The sequence below is a fragment of the Syngnathoides biaculeatus genome, chromosome 4, assembly GCF_019802595.1.
Source record: "Syngnathoides biaculeatus isolate LvHL_M chromosome 4, ASM1980259v1, whole genome shotgun sequence".
NCBI classification, from domain to species: Eukaryota; Metazoa; Chordata; class Actinopteri; order Syngnathiformes; family Syngnathidae; genus Syngnathoides; species Syngnathoides biaculeatus.
The window spans coordinates 1,683,858-1,702,530 of NC_084643.1; the positions used below are offsets into that span (position 1 = coordinate 1,683,858).

The following is an 18,673-nucleotide window of genomic DNA, read 5'->3' on the forward strand; positions in this document are numbered from 1 at the left end:
AGGGAAAAAAATGACACCACAGCACGATATAACCACAATATCCACGCATCCATATTTCCTCCTTCTTAGGGTCACATGTGAGTTGGTGCTCGCACCCGCCGGCGTTGCGCCACACTCAATAATATTTATTATTGTAGTTATTATTTTTGATGGTATAAAACAGTGCTGCATTATGACATATTTCTTGTTTGCTTTTTGCAAAATTGTATTTCTGTTCTCATACAACCGCCTGTGAGGGGGAAATAACTTGCAGTATGAATATGAAGGCCCACTTATGTTTTATGTTGATGTAGTCCCTGACAATAATTTACGTTTGTTGTAAACAATAAAGACTTGCTATGCTCTAGAGTTTAATTTATTTGATTGGCTTTCCAACTAGGTAGGATAAAAAGTTTTTTTTAAAACCAAAAATGACTGCATGAAAAAATGCTGCAATGTGACAATAAAAAATATTATATAATAAAAAATATTTTTATTAACCAATGATCATAGAGTGAAGAACACAAAAGGAGGAAACAATTTTAGAATAAAAATGTTTTAGGTTTTAATTATGGTTTGTTTGTTGATGAGATCATTGGATCTTGATGGATGGCAGTAGGATAGAAGCCTTTGCACAAAAGACTCTACAAGATTGTAAAGGAACTCAACATCCATCCATCTGTTTTCTTTGCCGCTTATCCTCACGAGGGTCGCAGAGAGTGGCGGAGCCCATCCCAGCTGTCAACCGGCAGGAGGCGGGGTACACCCAGAGCTAGTCGCCAGTCAATCACAGGGAACTTGGAGATAAACAACCGCACTCACAATCACACCTTGGGGCAATTTAGAGTGTCCAATCAATGTTGTATGTTTTGGGGATATGGGAGGAAACCGGAGTGCCCCGAGAAAACCCACGCTTGCACGGGGAGAACATGCAAACTCCACACAGGGGGGTCCGGATTGAACCCAGGACCTCAGAAATGTGAGGCCAACGCTTTACCAGCTGCTCCACCGTGCCGACCCTAATTTCCCTCCCTTTATGAAATTTAATTCAATGGGATTGGAGGTCAAGGCTGTAATAAAGACCCAATTACCATCGGGCAAATGGACTTGGCGCAAATACGGCACTTTGTAATGATCACATATGAATTTACATGAGAAAAAAAAAAAGACTTCATTGGACTCAATGAATGGCAAGCAACGCTGTCAGCTTCCCACTTGAGAGATAAGGACGGCCACACGAGCTTGAGCTAAGTGTCCACCCACTCGTCGTGTTTCAGAAAATCATTAAGGTGACGGACGTTTCGCGGCAAGGCCTTGGAATCGTGCACGGGTGGCGGCGGCTCATCTGCAATGACTCGCTTTGGCAAGTTGAGAACATCATTGAGCCGCATACACATTGTAGACCGTCACTCCTGGTACGACGACGACAGACGCGTACGAGCTAAGGAATGCGATGACGGGTTGGTTGCTGGTGAGACTGCTATGACGCCCTCAGAGCGAGGCACCTGCCTGCACGTCCCCATCACTCTGACTTCCTGCCTAATTGCACGTTTGTGTGTGACAAGTCAAAGTTCCTTCCTCTTATCCCACAGCGAACTGCAGCCCAAACGGCCCAGTACGACGGCGCCGCTGCCATTTTTTTCCCCTCCGAATGAGGATTCGCTGCAAACAACACCGTCGGCGTGCCAAACTCATCTCTGGGGGGGATGGAACATCTCCCTCTTCTAATCATGACCTTCCTTCACAAGTCTCATGTGCCACACACGAAAGCACATAAAACATCCCTGCAAGACAATCTTGCCAAAAATGAAAAACTGAAAAATTGTTCTCATACTTGGTGCAAGTCCACCTCAAGACAACAACCTTCAACATCTTGATACGTCAACTGCCTTGTAGGTTTTACGGCTGATATGACCAATTAAAACTGATTTGTGCATTTCTAAGAATTGTCTTCTTTTAGCAATTTGTTAAAGTGTTTTGACAACAAATAAAATAGAAACGTCATTTTATATGAGCTACTTCATCATTTCAGATTTTTTTTTTTTCCACGGAGCCTGCAGTAGTTGTTCAGAAGAGGTACAGGCCCACTGAGGTTGTTTATTTTGGACACCCAGGGATGAAAACCTTGCGCCGCGGCTACATAAACTGCTGGCGTCTACTGGAAAATCTTAAAGGAAACGCCGCATCCAGATGTGCGAGGGCCGACAGCGTGGGATGCGCACCGAGTACTTAGAAATGTCGAATGACGCATATCCTTTCTTGATCCCCTTCCGGATCTTGTTAAGCTCCCGGATAAGACGAATTGACACGAGATTGGATATTTCTCTGAGGAAATCCCGCCGAGTCTCACTGGAACCTTCTACTAAATTGAAGAGATGAACCTTTTTTTTTTGGTAATCTTCCAGTGTTTTCACAAACAGCAAAGTCTCGTTTCACTGTCAGATGTTTTCACGCTCACTGTCACATTTTCCAAAACAAACGGTCAAAGTTGAAGTGCGATACCGGACGATCGCCCTCCCCGATTGCTGCTGGATGGCGCGCGGACATTTTGGTCGTACGGATTTGCCGCTCGACCACCCGAAGATAACGTTCTCAATTGTCATCGTCATCTCGTGAGAAACGGCGCCCTGCAGCTTTCGGGCACGACGCGTCAATTAGGATCATAGTTTGCAGTTGCTGAGGAGGCCTCGGACTACGGCAAATATCATTAATAAACACTGAGTCAGCCGCGTCATATCGCGGCTGTCATATCAAAGTCTTCGCCTGTGAGGACTGAAATATTCTCAAGGTGGGTGCAGACGTTGGACTTGTCAGACGCGATTAAATTTCTTCAGCCCTGATCGGATCTAAATCTGAAGGTGAAAAGAAAAGGGAACTTTTGTTTTGGCTGGTAGGGTGAAATAAATAAGTGCTAAAGCATTTGCACAAATGTGACTCAGCGATTCATAAATCCAAAAGGAAAGATGCTAACGTAAAATTCATCACAATATTGATGAATGGCTATGCTATATTTAAACGCGGGATGACGGACGACGGGACTTCGATTGCCCTTGGATCTGTTTCCGGGTTCCAGCCTGTGTGATTGATTGGCAGTGATGAAACTGAAATGTGCCAAGTCGGCAAAATATGGACTGGTACAAACTCTGTCCATCCGTTCATTCATTATTTGTAGCGCTTCTCCACAAGAGGGACGCGGACATGCCTATCCTGGCTGTCTTCAGGTGAGAGGCAGAGTACACCCAGGACTGGTCGCCTGCCATTCGCAGGAGGCAAACTCCAACTTTCATATTTTTTCCCCTCATTCGCTGACTTAATTTCAGTTGAAAGTCTGTCACCGTGGAAGTCTCTAGGTTTTTCCTTCATCATGCACTAATAAGTCTAAGGACATCCATCCATCCATCCATTTTCTTTGCCGCTTATCCTCACGAGGGTCGCGGGGAGTGCTGGAGCCTACCCCCGCTGTCAACGGGCAGGAGGCGGGGTACACCCGAAACTGGTTGCAGCTAATCGCAGGACACATTGAGACAAACAACCGCACTCAAAATCACATCTAGGGGCAATTTAGAGTGTCCAGTTAATGTTGCATGTTTTTGGAATGTGGGAGGAAACCGGAGTGGCCGGAGGAAACCCACGCAGGCACGGGGGGGGAAAACATGCAAACTCCACACAAGCGGGTCAGAGATTGAACCCGGGACCTCAGAACTGCGAGGCCAACGCTTTACCAGCTGATCCACCGTGCCGCCGAGTCTAAGGACAGTCATGTGGAAATATTTAGGAAATGAACGTCGTCTACACGAGTTCCTGAACTTTTTAGGGTGCAAATCGGGTGCGATTTGATGTCGGATCACAATTATGTTGGGGCAACTCCAAAATATAAATATAAAATATGACACACTTCCATCCATTCCTTGTTTCTTAAGCAAATTTTAGATGTAGCAAAACACAGTAGGTTGAAAATGTTCTTACCTCTGAAAAGTGTCAGCACTGACAGAGGCAGAAGGATATGCAACATGTTTCTCAGGAGTGATATCAGGGGAACTCACCCCAAAATCAAATGAAGGCAAAAAAATGTCTTAATTCAAATTCCAAAAGTGTAATCGCTGCATCCTCCTTGACAAGAGAAAAAGACAAGACGATGCAAATCGGGTCCGGTCACAAACAAATGTTAAACAAAATATTTGAAAATCAACTTATAAAAGGTGCCTTTGATGGTGGGTTGCTTGTTCTCTTCGGCATGAAGATGTAAACCGGGAAAATGCGCGCACCTTTCAATCATTTTCGCAAAAGAAAACAGATATGATGTGTGAAAACTCCCGCGAAGAAGCAAAAGGTGAGAAATGTGTTGAACGGCGTCTCCTCAAAGCGACACTTTGTCTTTAGTGCGATAAAAGCTTCCTGAAGTTGGCGGCAGGAAAAATAATGGACACGCGCACCCCCAAAAAAAACATTTTTTTATAGAGTCCGGAGAGTACGCGTCATTTGGTCCCCTTGCAAGATTTCATCCAGTCCGGATGAGAACTCCAGCTGCTCCCTTTTGCCGCCGCTGCTCACCAGGCGAAGATGAACCAAACTGGAGCTTCCAGCCCACTTTGGCATCAGGTGCCTCAAATATTCGGCGAAAGTCCGACCTCAGTACGAGATCGGGTGCGTGCGGGAACGTTATTGGTTGCAGACTGAAAGACGGAAGCCAATGGCGGTGAAACGAAGTTGGGCTGGGGAAAAATAAATAATAATTAAAAAAAAAAAAAAAACAACCGGGGGCTGGCGCGCGCCGCAAAACAAACGGGGCGCAAGCCCACCCACGACCGGTCGTCACTCGAATAATGACGTGTCACGCGCGTCGTTGAAATACACTGTTGGACATGCACACACACACGTGCGCGCGCGTCGTCCGTGACAATGAAATAATTTTCTGATTTGCAGTTTTGGATGATGCGCCGCTTTGTTTCCTTGTGAGTTGTCCCGTCAAAAGATCGGAGGGCACGAGCGACCCCTTGCGGTTCGAACCCTGAACTGCCAAATAAAATGGACCATTACAGTGGGCGTCAGGCTTGCAAAGTCGTGGCGTTGATTTGATTCGATTCCACGTTGATGTAGTTGAAGGTCCAGTATTCGAATTAGTTGACTGAATGTATTTATTGTGAAATATTTTGTTCCACTCCATGAAACATCCATCCATCCATTTTCATTGCCGCATATCCACACGAGGGTCTTGGGGAATGCTGGAGCCTATCCCAGCTGTCAACGGGCAGAAGGTGGGGTACACCCTGAACTGGTCGCCAGCCAATTGCGGGGCACATTGAGACAAAGGGCCGCACTCACAATCACACCTTGGGGCAATTTAGAGTGTCCAATTAATGTTGTATCTTTTTGGGATCTGGGAGGAAACCAGAGTGCCCGGAGAAAACCCAGGCAGGCACGGGGAGAACATGCAAACTCCACACAGGTGGGTCTGGCATTGAACCTGGGATCTCAGAACTGCTTTCCAGCTGAGTCACTGTGCCATCCATGAAACATATTCCACAGAATTGAAAAATTCGTGAAGACGATAGTGACAAAGGCTCACAATTACTCTGTTGGAAACATCATTGTATGGTAGGAGTATTGGATGATTTGGTTTCTCCTTGAGAAAATCAAATGTATACGTAATGGTTTTTATGAAAGAAAGAAAAAATCGGATCAAGAACAGGCGGCACGGCGGATCAGCTGGAAAGTGTTGGCCTCACAGTTCTGAGGTCCCGGGTTCGATCCCGGCCCCGTCTGTGTGGAGTTAGCATGTTCTCCCCGTGCCTGCGTGGGTTTCCTCCCACATCCCACAAACATGCAACATTAATTGGAGACTATAAATTGCCCCGAGGTGTGATTGTGAGTGCAACTGTTGTCTGTCTCCATGTGCCCTGCGATTGACTGGCAACCAGTTCAGGGTGCACCCTACCTCCTGCCCGTCGACAGCTGGGATACGCTCCAGCACGCCCCACAACCTATGTGAGGATAAGTGGCAAAGAAAATGGATGGATGGATGATCAAGAACAGCGCACCAAATCCTTTTAATGCTTGGAGGATAAAGCAAGATGACAAAACATTTCGTACAGAAATATCAGATTTGCTGAGTCAGCAACAGCCTAACCATTCAATGTTTTTCCTCATCAAAGAATGGATTTGAAAGCTCTTTCTCCCACAATATGATTTATGACACTGCCCAAAAGAATACTGAACACCAAAGATAGAAAAGAGTAATAAGACGTGGGATAGTCATTTAATTTGGAGCTCTAGTACTCTGGCCGTCAGAAGTACGTGAAATGCTTTGTGAGGATGAGCGGTATAAAAGATCCACAGACAGAATGTCGTATTTTTTTTTTTTATAAATGCGTGTCACGCTATGCCTGTACTTCCAAGCTGAGTTTTAGCACATCTGTTTTGTTGAATTTTTATTCATTTAGTTTCAGGGAAAATCCCTCGTTTGTGTCTGCCAAGACGTGTGCAACCAGATGCAGGAAGCGTTCTGGCGAAAGCATTAGGATTGGGGGAGCAAAAGGTGTTGCAGGAGACAACCCCCCCTTTGCCCGTTTTAATCGTGAGCTGGAGTGCCGATATAGCCGCCCAAATGTAGTTTGATAAATCCCTCGAAGTTCCGGACCGCGCTGAGGTCCGGTGAACAGCCGGAAAGCAAACAGAGCAACGTGCAGGGCCCCCGCAGCTTAGGTTACATCTTCTGGAGCTGCAAGTCATTAAAAAAAAAAAAAAAAGGTCTGAACTCCTCCAGACTCTCCATGTGGAAATTGCATTTCCCAGGCCAAATTACAGAAGTTCTGGCCGCTGTAAAAACACTTGCATCGTCCATCCGGTGTCCGAGAATGAGCCGCACAGGAGGCTGCGGCTTGAAAGTCGGATTGCGACTCTCGACTCGTGTGGTATTTCGGTATTGGGAAGACTGACTGAAGACTTTGAAGAAAGGTCTCAGGTCTGTGATGTCTCCGACGCTTTCGTGCCTTGGTTAGTCAAGCAAAAAAACAAAAAAAAAAAACAAATGCCATTCGTGTAAGGATGCACAAAAAAGATATTTGGCGCCTGGCCTGGGACACAAATAGATTTGAGTGAAATTCTAAACACTTTATCATTTTTTTGTGTGTGTGTTCCTGTTTCTGGATGTGCGTTACGGTGTTTTTCACAAATCAAGGGGAGCACAATGACACGTTTCAGAAGTGGGGTTGACAGAATTTGTTGCTTGGGATGGAGAGCGGGCCAGCGTCAGCGCCGTGTCGTCGGGATTTAGGATGTCGGCATGGTGGGGTTACGGGATTGGGATTCAGTAGGACAGCATGAAGATGGATCTGATGATCGGACGGGATTTTGAGCAGGTAAAAACTCTGGTGGTGGAGCTGTGGACGTCCTGGAGCCTGTCCAGAACCATCATGCCGTATCGCGCCGGTACAGGACTCCATTGTTTTCGTCCAGATGAAAAGTGATGAGCGAGTGTTGGCAGGATGTCGGAAAATGTTTTTAAGGCGAAAAACTGACTGATTTGGTGATGGTGTTGATGTCAAGGTGAAGTAGCAACCTTCGTGAACCAAAGTCCACATCTGGCACAACTAGCTCCAGCTGCAGGTGGAATTGGAAGAAAAAGATCATGGTGGATTCATTTGCCGCACCCATCAAAAACCGGCATCAAACATCATAAAACAAGCCCGAAAATGAACTACCCACCCCACGCCCTGGTCCAGATGGAAGAGGACTTAGCTGAAAATGACCTGACGAAGGGATTTTCATGAAAAAAATGGGCCAGACTTTGACACCCGATGGAGAAGACGGGCTGCGATCGAGTGTTCCCGGAGGTCCCTTGCCAATGGGTCTTAAGCAAGTTGCAGACTGAGCGGCCATCCATGTTGTTCGGGGTTCCCGTGTTGTGTTCACAATCCATCTTGAAGTTCATTTGGTGGGGATTAGTCCAGGGAGGGGAGTCCCTAGCCTGCTTTTCACCTTAAATCTTCTCGTAGAGATTTCCAATTTCTCCCCTGAAAAGAAAAAGCGGTTTAGCAAATGGGCGACTCGATGGTCAGATAGAACCAAATACTGGATTAGGTTCATGGAGGATGCTTACACAGTCACCTTACGACCTTCGCTGTGTCCTTGTGTTCTTTGGATTCAGTCTAATGAACGGTTCCATTGCGAGTCTTTTGGGGAGGAATCCTTCATCCCCGACCTTAACCAAACCGCGGCAGCTTTCCACATGTCAGTCGGGGACAGGAGGCCCAGATTCATCACAGCCTTTTTATTCTCCTCTCTGGGTCTATCTGATGTATGATAGCATTAATAATAGCGGCTGCGGAATACCCAGTCGCCCTTTGCGCCTCGCCCACCTCCGGGCCCCGTCCGCATCTCCGCCGGCCATCGGTAGCCCATTAAAACTCTATTTACTTATCAGCCTCTCTGGGCCTGTCACTTCATTTTCAAGCCTGGCACCCAGAAGGAAGGAAGCCAGTGACCTTCCTTTGGCCTACAGGGCGATGACTCACGACTTCAAACAGTTCGTCCTTTAATTTGATGTCGTATTTCTGCAAGAAGCGCTGATAATTGCCGTTAAATGGCTTTGCATCAACTACGGGCAACGTCCATTCATGTAAGTGATTTAATCTGAATGTTTACTTTTTCAGAGATGATATGATTAATGCATTATGCACGCAAGTTGTTATGGAACCATCTCTTTTCTGTAGCGCTCATCCTGTTAAGGGCCACCAACACATTGAGTAAATTCATTTGTGGTAAATTGTGTGGAGGGCATCATAATTTATGTATGTGTGCTGTGAGATTTTTGTAATATTGTATAAAACGTCTGCCCAGGATCAGTCGTGAAAAGTCTGACAACATTTTGCTCTTTCAAGTGCTGTCAGCATACAAATTTACATCCATTTTTGTAAATCTTTAAACATATGTGGCACATTTCTGAATGCAAAATTTAACCACTCGATACCAACACACTGTTATTGTCGTCAGCGCTCATTTTTCATTTTATTTTTTTGCTACATTTAATTGCAGCTCATTGTTTATGTGGTTTGGCAGGAGTGAACTGATGTTTTTTTTGTTTTGTTTTTACCCAGCTGGGAAACCATTCAGGTTGTCCTCTGCTGGAATTGGAAGTGATTTGTTGTTGTCATGTTCTTGTGATATTTTAAACCTAAAGTGTTACTGCATAGCTTTATTGTATTTACACAATTATTCATGGCGGTCAGCTGGTAAAGCGTTGGCGTCACAATTCTGAGGCCCTGGCTTCAAGCCTGGACCCACCTCTGTGGAGTTTGCATGTTCTCCCTGTGCCTCCGTAGGCTGCAGCACTCCTTGTGGGGATAAGCGGCAAAGAAAATACATGAATGGATGGATAAATTGCCCTTAGGTGTGATTGTGAGTGCGGCTGTTTGTCTCAATGTGCCCTGTGATTGGATGGCAACCAGTTCAGGGTGTACCCGATAGGCTCCAGCACTCCCTGTGACCCTTGTGAGGATAAGCGGCAAAGAAAATAGATGAATGGATGGATAAATTGTCCCTAGGTCTGATTGTGAGTGCAGCTGTTTGTCTCTATGTGCTCTCCGATTTGCTGGCAACCAGTTCAGGGTGTACCCTGCCTCCTGCCCCTTTGACAGCTGGGGTAGGCTCCAGCACTCCCTGCGGACCTTGTGAGGATAAGCGCCAAAAGAAAATGGATAAATAAATGAAAAAGGGAGTGGCTCGGCTCGAGTGAGTGACTGGTGGAGGGGTTGGAGCCTATCCTACCTCGGTAGGGGCGAAAGGGGGGGTTCACCCTAAACTGGTCGCCAGCCAATTGTTGTTCAACGACTGGATTCCATCCATCCATTTTCCTCATTCTGGTTCCGGGAGAGCTGGAGCCTGTCCAGCTAACTTTGCGTGAACTGGTCACCAGCCAACCATTTGCATTTGAAACGGCCTCTCCTTTATTTTTTTCTGCAACCAATTCTGATTATTCTCCGCGCTCAAGAGAAAGGAAAGTGAGGTGTCCTCATTCTTCCTCCCAGAGGAACGCCGCACGTCTTATCAGCTCTCCAGCCGTGGTCCACTTTATGTGTCCTTAACTTCCAGTGCCCTTTAAAAGGGGCTGATTATTTCAAGCCACAATCTCCACCCAGCAATGCGCTGCTAACACAAAGGGATATTAAGGCCCAGACCTGCTGGTCCGATAATTCAAAAATGTCGTCACAGCTCCGAGCGCAACCGCGCCGGAATGCTCTTGTGCTCTAATATCATTTCTCTGCCGCGGCTTTCACCGCATTGTTGCTTTTTGGGCACCTTTCACCCAGGCGAGCAACTCTTTCAAGAACGACTTTTGTGTGTGATCGCAAATGAAAGTAGATTTTCTCATATCCAGCAATTAAAGTCACCCGTTAGCATCAGCCTCACGGGACAAAAATTTAACACATTTGTATTGTCCAGTAGACATTGTGGTTTCATCTATTTCTAGAATGAGATAATCTACCCGTGTATAGCGCTACTGACATCGCCAGTTGAAAGAGATGCAACATTTTAGGCGAAGAAAAATTTCTCTTTTTACCTGTGGTAAACTTATAATCAGAGGTCGGAGTGCGCCGTATCGATCACAGAGAGAACAAACAACAACGCGACGGCCTACTTTCTTCACCCTCGAGAGGGGACGTTAACCAGATAAGTGATGGCCTTGCTTCACAAGAGCCAATCGCTAACAAAATAATTTCGATATTCTTCTTTGTATTGATAGATGAGGCTTACATTTAAGAGTCTATTTCCTCTGGTCCTCCAATTGTCATTTTTTCAGTTTAACGACACACTTGAGTGTGGTAAATTACTACGCGCGGGAAAGATCAACCGCTTAATGCATTTAATTATGAATGCTAATCTTAAAAAACAAAAACTTTATTAGCGTTCCATTTGGTCCCAGTGGCACAATGGAGTAAAGTACTAGAATAAATTGAATCATGGTTAACAGTGAAATGTGAATGAAACAATGGAAGAAATATATATTTAAGCATGTTAATAGTTACTGTCTAAGTACTGAAATAGGCCTTTTTGTCCTTTTTGTTGCATGTGGAAAGGTAAAAATTTACCCGAAAAAAAGAAAGAGATCTCTTTAGCAAGCCTGCTAACAAAGTCTTTCAAAAATACAGCATGTAACTGATTTGGAACAGGTGAAATCCAAATGATTCATTTCATATATTATTCTCTTCTCCCTCTAGGGTAACTTGAATTTACATTCTGATGATCATTTGTTGCCGTGCACGGCGCACCGCACGGAGAAAAAACATGTAACGCAGTACTGTGCGTGCAGCCATGCAAAAAAAAAAAAAAAATGTCAGAGTGAAAGGAGCATGAAAACCGTGTGCTAGGACTGGAACCGTCTGCTTCCAAAGTTGTTGGCTGCTCCTGCAAAACAAACAAACGAACGAATGAATTGGTTTGGAAATAAATAAATAAATAAATGGGGGCGGCACGGTGGATCAGCTGGTAAAACATTGGTTCCCTGGTTCGATTCCGGACCTGCCTGTGTGGAGTTTTCATGTTCTCCCCGTGCCTGCGTGGGTTTTCTCCGGGCACCCTGGTTTCCTCCCACATCCCAAAAATATGCAACATTAATTGCACACTCTAAATTGCCCCGAGGTGTGATTGTGAGTGCGGCTGTTTGTCTCGATGTGCCCTGCGATTGGCTGGCGACCAGTTCAGGGTGTACCTGGCCTCCTGCCCATTGCCAGCTGGGATAGGCTGTAGCATTTCCCGTGACCCTTGTGAGGATAAGCAGCAAAAGAAAATAGATAGATAGATGGATAGATAGTTTTTTTTAAAAAAGCAGGTGGTTTGGTAATGGCGAGCAACCTACAGAGAACCGGAAATTATTTTTGATCCAGGCTCGGATACAGAATGAAAGGATGTACACCACTGCTGCCATCTAGAGGTTTGGTATCCCTTCTTACCAATGACGTAAAATAATTTTGCTGTAAATTTCAATGTCACGAGGAGGAAGAGGAGCAAGCGGAACTTTATTTGAGAATTGTGTTTCAATGGGGAAGAGAATGATAACGGAACAATGGACGTTTCCTGTTGTTTAAATGATAAAAGCGACAGGGAGTGCGCGCGCCTGGTTCTTTCTGCAACTTGCTGACATGAAGGTGCACTTCCATGACGTTAGCAGCGTTTCACTAGAACAGGCAACGGAACGAAAGCACCAAACGAGGCAAGCGTTTATGAATATTTGATGGCCAGCGACTTTTGCAACATCAAGGTGGCGGAAGGTTGAGTCCGACTTGTTTGAGTGTGCTTTGCCAGTCAAGTTGAAAAGGGCGTCTCCTAAACCAAGATTATATCTGCTCTGATCCGTTCACATTCTAAATGTCTTGATGGTGTTTTGACTTTGAAACTCTTTAGGACCGTCATGGTCTTGTTTGCGGTTGCTCCCGAAGATATTTACTTTTTGACACAAAATAAACCCTTTCCTCATATGTGTACATACTGGTGCTAGCGTTTGCTAATATATATATATATATATATTATTTCCCACCGGCGTCGCCCCCCTCCTTTTTAAAAAAACAAAACAAACAAACCGTATTTTATTTATTTATTTTTCTCCCTTTCCTTGAAACTGCAACTGCACGACTTGTATTGGACGGGTTGAACAACCGACAGCCACACACAAAATATTTTGTTAGAAATCCACTTTAAAAAGCCCAAGTAGTAAAAACAAGACAGAAAAGGATGCGTATGGTTACAAAATGGTGGCGATAACGGATGTGGCTTGGACAGCAGTCACTTTCAGGGTCCAGATAGGCAGAATTCTGTGCTTGGGGTGGAGGGCAGGCCAGGTTTTTTCAAGACTTTCTCGAAACTGCTGACCCAGTGTATGCATCCACTTGTCATTCATGGAACTGAATGCTCGCTAGTTGTTCAACTACATTATACTCTTAAGTACATTTGTGAGTAAATGGAGTCGAGCTCATCAGTATTTTGTGACGTTTTTCTTTGGAGCTGTCTGGGCTCTCTGTAATGTAAACAATGTCCTTTGGCTCAATAAAGGTTGGGAAACACTGCTTGAAGGAGTCAAGGAGCCATGCCTTTCCTCCACGGATTTCGAAGGATCATATATGAATATCAGCCGTTGGTGGATGCTGTCATGAGTGTGGTCGACCAGGAACAACTAGAGGGGAGTCACATGAGCAGGTAAATATGATACTGACCTTAAAAAGACAAACAAAACAAAAAACAAAAAAGCATTGTGAGATGGGTCCTGTCATGACAGTATTAAGAGTAAGGTAGAATCAGCATCTTACTCAGTTAAAATATAATTTTACTTTCTCCTTTTTTTTCCTGACACAAAAGTCCTGAAGACGAGCGACGTCTGTGCAGTTCTTTGGTGGCGCTGCTCGAGCGAGAGTCCCAGTCCGAAGTCTTCCTGGAAGGCATCAGCTACGCTCTGTTTAAGGTGGCTGAGCGAGGACTGGTGCCAGCAGCTCAAGTGCTTCTACGGTACAGAGCAGATCTTAATTTTGAGGGTGAGTTTATAAGCTTTTGTGATCTCTGTGCAATTGCCTCCAAATTTATTATTTTTTAATAACATTATAAAATAATAATAAAATTATTTTTATTAACATTTATAATTCAGTATTATTTATTAATTTATTTACAAATTTTTGTTAAGATTAAAAATGCTTGGATTTTAGATATAAAATGCAATATAATGGCCCATCCTAGGTCATTAGTTTCAGCATATTGAGGAGTTTAAATATTTATGCTTCTTCTATCTTTTATGCTTTCTGGGCCTGCACTCTTTGCTTTTCATCCTAAAATTGACAAAGAATGAAGATGATAAAGTCTTGTAAAATTTTAGTTGATCTGATTTTGTAAGCTTAATTCAAGGACTTTAGTATGGTAACGTTTTTCAGCCAGTCTGTTGCGCAAAGGAAGCTTGTACAGCACTGCTGATGTATAAGAACAGCAGACAGACATCTCTAAAAATGTCTTCAGTCATCAGCACAATACTCTGACTGTATTTATTTTGTACAGAATAAAAACAAATACATGCCTACAAAGTATAACATGTTGAGTTTTGTGTGCGTGTCTTTCTGGTGATGATACATTACGGTTGGTGTTTTTTTTTTTTTTTTTTTTTTTAAATATTTCAAGTGTGCTATCTTTTCCAAATTGAGTTATATGCCATTCAAAAATCTCAGGAAAACTCAGTGTGCCATGATTTACAGCCAGCCTCAAACTTCAGTGAGTTAACTCCTCTTTGGTGGCGGCGCACACATTTCCAATGGTCTGGACGGCGAATGCATGTCGGTGGAATGTCTAGAAGCCGGGCACGTTAAAGGGGGGAAAAATGCAAAACAAACCCGTGCATGAAGGGAAGAAATGGAGCTAGGAGAAGGCGGTGCATTTTGTCCTGTCCTTTTAAATGTAATGCTTCCTTTTTTCATTTTTCAATTCCTCAGACCCGGTGTCTTTCTACAATCCACTGCATATAGCAGTTCTGAGGAACAGACCGAACATGGTGAAACTGCTCGTTGAGCACAAGGCTGACATTGAAAAAAGAGACCGGGTAAGTCAAGCAATGTGAATTATAAAGCTAATGGGATTTATTATTAGAGCTGTTTAAAATGTTTTTGTTAATTCTCACATTTTGGAGTGGCATAGTGCTGCTCTACAATGTAACACACAAGGGATCTGTCTAAAGTTAGTTTGCAAAATTTCGTTGATGGCAGGATGTGGCTATCTTTTTTCTCCATTGATGCATTATTAATGTAAGTCGTGTACTTCCGCTCTAGATAATGTGGCCAAGTACACATGTTATGGTTTGTTAGTTGTATTTTGCACATCAAACAATCTTTAATCCCCCCCATCAGATCCACGAGAGCAGCCCCTTGGATCTTGCCTGTGAGGATTTGGACCGCCTTCCCTGCCTGCAGGCGTTGCTCGACCTGGGTGCCAATGTCAATGCGCGGGATAAACGAGGTACATTCATGTTCACCTCTTAAGTCCGTGATAATGGCATGTTTTTGCGTATTTACCAAGCAAACACACCTCAAGATACTGTAGCTTCCAAAGTGTACCATGTAATGTCCCACCTGCTTGTCCTACTGTAAGACGTATTTTTAAGATTATACTCACCACAAGTGCGCTTTGAGAATTTGTCATAGGAGTTACGTCTCTCTGCTAGTCACAGTAAACATCCCCTTACTTTGTTGTTGCGACTTTATCGAGATTACCTTGAGAAAGGTATGCGCACAGAGGTTCAATTTACGCAGCATTTTCACAAGATCCACATTGAGAGCCATTTTTAATGGGGTGCATTTTGATCACAAAAATGCCCCCTTGTTTATGGAGGGAATTGTTTCATTCCTGTGTAAATAGAGCTTCATTGTTTTGGATTGAGCATGTTTGTGAAGTTATGGTTTTGATATTGTTTTTAAAGGTAAAACGCCTTTGCTTCATGCCTTGGCAAGCACCGACGGCCTTACTGTGAACAACACTGAGAACATCCGGCTTCTCCTTGAGAGAGGTATTGCCCTCACGTTGCTGTGATCACTTATCGGTCTTGTTGGTGCATTGCAAAAAAACCCAAAACAACATGATACATCCTAAAGACCTGGACCTGATACCCACCTGAGCATTGTTCGTATCATAAAAGATTTTTGTATCTGTAGAAAACCCCCACCTGTCCCCAAATGTTCCATCTGTCCATCTATGCTGCAGTCACATTAGCACAGTTAGCATTTCCATAATTAAATCCCTTCCCAGAAATCTTAACTACTCTTTGCACATACTTTGCTGTACGAGGAGTACTTTTTCGAGCACCCATAGAAATGTAGCATTTTCAAAAATCTGCATTGCTGGCTCACAGACTCATTTTTCAGAAAGAACTGAGAAAAACATTACGTGGCTGTGTATTTTCACACTAGATGCAGATGAAGGAACACCAGAGAGCTGAATTTTAGTATACTATACAAGCAAATATAAAGTCAATTTCCCATTACATGTCCCCTTTGAAGACTTATTAAATTAATGAACTTCCCCACATATTCTTTGGTGCATTCATCTTTTTCGATGTGAATGCATATGAAAATCTAAACTCAACACTATAATCAATGGATCTGGCGTTTAGATTTCTGGCCAATGTTGTGGTAGACGTGAATTTTAATCCTGTCGTGAGGCCGGAGGTGCTCTTACTGGCCGCGTTTGTGTGCCTTGTTGCGCTGTTCCTGCTTTGCGTGTCTTGACCTCTGACACGCAATGTGGCGCTCGCAATCCGCTTGCAAAGTAGATAGCGACACGATCAAATGTTAATGAGATTTTTCACATTGAACAATATATGCTTCAGCGTATCCTTATATTGCCTGTTTGTGTGCATGTGCTTTGAGATCTACTGTTTAGTGTACTGCTAAATAGTGTTAGCTTCTCTGTGGTGTTTTTCCCACTCTGGGTTAGCTGTAAGCTGGCAATTTTTGTGGAGAAAAAAAACAACAACTCTGTGATGTATTTGAACATACAATAGTGATAAATATTTAGCACATTTCCTTTCCCAGTAAACTTCAGATGGACTTTGACTTTAAGCAACCATGATTCATGCTAACTCCATTCCTTGCTACTTCATTAGTATAACTTGGCACCTCAGTAACCTGTTGTTGTGATCACATGCACTCTTTCAGCCTGAAATTGACTAAGCGTGTTGATATTGGGGATATTGGATCCATTCCAGTATGTAGCACCCTCCAGATAAGCTCAAAATTGGGTTTAGTAAAACAAAAAAAAAATAAGGGGTTCATTCTTCACTTTCACAAGTTCTAAGAACTGCTCACAAAGACAAAAATAAATTAAATAAATACACATTGCCCTTACGAAAGAGTAAAAAACCTTTTGAAGGAAAGTATTAAAACAAGGTAGACGAACCTTGTGGGCTCACATCCACAAGGGGCTAAATAGTGTACTTCATCAAAGTTGTCCCCTTCATTCTACCTTGTTGGCAATAGCTATTAATTCTGTGACCTTATCTTAGTGGTTAATAATCAATGCTTCCGGTTTACAAATTGTTTTTACCAATAGTCACCACTAGATGGCATAGAAGCAACGGGAATGACTCGTAAATAGAGAAAGAACAATAAAAAACTTCAATACTTTTTGGGGGGGTGGGGTTCTTTTTATTTTATTTTTTTTTTGCTGCAATCTAAACAATATCAAATATCGGCTCGCCACACCCATAACTGGCACACAGTGTTGTGTTTTGCCATTTGCTTGAATATGCAGTGAAATATTAGCGTGATTTTGTGTTTGTAGACGAGGACTGTGCCATATCATGTCCACGTTGAGACCGTACTTTTTTTTTAAACTGTATTACTGTATACAAAATTGTGACCTGCAATGTTAGAAGTGCTGCTCTTCGGTTAGCCCAGTGAATAAATTAATAACCATGTGATGCACGATGAGATAGTTGATTTGACCGGTCACTAAAGTCATATTGGAATACCAAAAAAGTGAGGGGACAAAAAAAGTTGGAATCGGTAAGCATTATTATATCGAAAGATAGGAAACTTCAGTTCAAGAATGTGCACCTTCTGCACAGGTGCTGACGTGAACGCCGTAACTGAAGATGGTGAAACAGTTGAGTCCTCCTTGGTGTTTCTGGTCAAAGAGGCGCTTGATGCCGACCCCGAGGATGCCGCCCAGATTGGAAAATTCTGCCTGGAAACTGCACGCTTACTGCTGGCCCACGGCGTGGATCCCAGTTGTGACGGGAACGACTGTGAGTCCTCGCTGACCCAAACCAGCCTGGAACACTTTGACCTGCTCTTCCCCCTGGCCGTGCTGGTCATCCAAAGCGGAGCCTCTTTGGCGTGCGCCCACAGCGACTCCTGCTGGCGGGCTTCCGGCATTATTTTCCAAAGGCTGCAGACGGCCCTGCGGCAGTGCTCGGATCCCGGTCATGCCTCCGAGCTCCTCGAGCAAGCTGAGGTGCTGCTGGACTTAGCGAGGGTTAACCACCCCGCTGTCAGGCTGCGTTCCAGGCTGGAACCGCTTGCGTTTGGTCAAGACCCTCACCCGCATGCTCAAGATATAAAAGATCTGTACAGCCGGGCGGTCAAACATGAGGCGTCTCCTCCTGCTCTCAGATGCCTTTGCAGGGCTTTTATACGGAGCCACCTCCAACCCTGGCCACTGGAAGTGAGAATCGATGCTCTGCCCTTACCGGACAGACTGAAAGGATTCCTTCTTCCCGAGCGCACATATAAGCCAAAACCTGGTTGGGACTGTTTTAAGCCTCAGCAAAACCCGCTTTGATCACCTGACGTGTACTATCCCGATTTCGTAAAGTACCTACATAAATGTGAAGCACCTGTACGCTCATCAAGTACACCAGAAAAAACTGAAATTCATTGAGACACGCGGCTTGGATTCAATCATGTCCTTTTTGTGGCTTCGCTTTTTCAGTAGTTGACCAAACTAATCATTTTGATTTGTGATCCGATCAATGGTTGAAAGCATCTGCGATGTGAGGTGGTCAGCTGTACTGCTCTTCAATGTAAATGTCACCAGGTGGCAGTATTTCTCTATTGGGTATTTTGGCTACAGCCAGCTAAAATGGTTGTTTCGACCTATCGCCTCCATTATTGTGATGTGAAATTAGTTTTCTTCCCGCTTAAAATGAAGTTGGACTAATAAAAAGTCTCACAGA

The 18,673-nt window shown here is 44.1% G+C and overlaps 2 protein-coding genes across 6 annotated transcripts in view; one reads left to right on the forward strand and one right to left on the reverse strand.

The window, feature by feature from the left end:
* The window catches only part of si:dkeyp-14d3.1 (transmembrane protein 132C), a 144,336-nt gene extending 139,551 nt beyond the window's left edge, over positions 1–4,785 (reverse strand). Inside the window, exon 1 of the mRNA XM_061816667.1 lies at positions 3,946–4,785. Within this exon, the coding sequence (XP_061672651.1) occupies positions 3,946–3,991 (46 nt within the window). The 5' untranslated portion in view covers positions 3,992–4,785. The remainder of the gene's footprint in view (positions 1–3,945) is intronic.
* asb6 (ankyrin repeat and SOCS box containing 6) overlaps positions 1–18,673 on the forward strand; it is an 82,079-nt gene extending 63,406 nt beyond the window's left edge. For 2 of the 5 annotated variants that reach the window (XM_061816670.1, XM_061816669.1), the window contains 6 exons: positions 13,024–13,167; positions 13,327–13,499; positions 14,439–14,545; positions 14,850–14,958; positions 15,419–15,505; positions 17,564–18,673. In XM_061816670.1, the coding sequence (XP_061672654.1) occupies positions 13,058–13,167; positions 13,327–13,499; positions 14,439–14,545; positions 14,850–14,958; positions 15,419–15,505; positions 17,564–18,279 (1,302 nt within the window). In that variant the 5' untranslated portion in view covers positions 13,024–13,057 and the 3' untranslated portion in view covers positions 18,280–18,673. Of the gene's footprint in view, positions 1–11,914; positions 12,188–12,721; positions 12,924–13,023; positions 13,168–13,326; positions 13,500–14,438; positions 14,546–14,849; positions 14,959–15,418; positions 15,506–17,563 lie in introns of those variants that run through there. The other 3 variants (XM_061816671.1, XM_061816668.1, XM_061816672.1) reach the window with 3 other exon arrangements.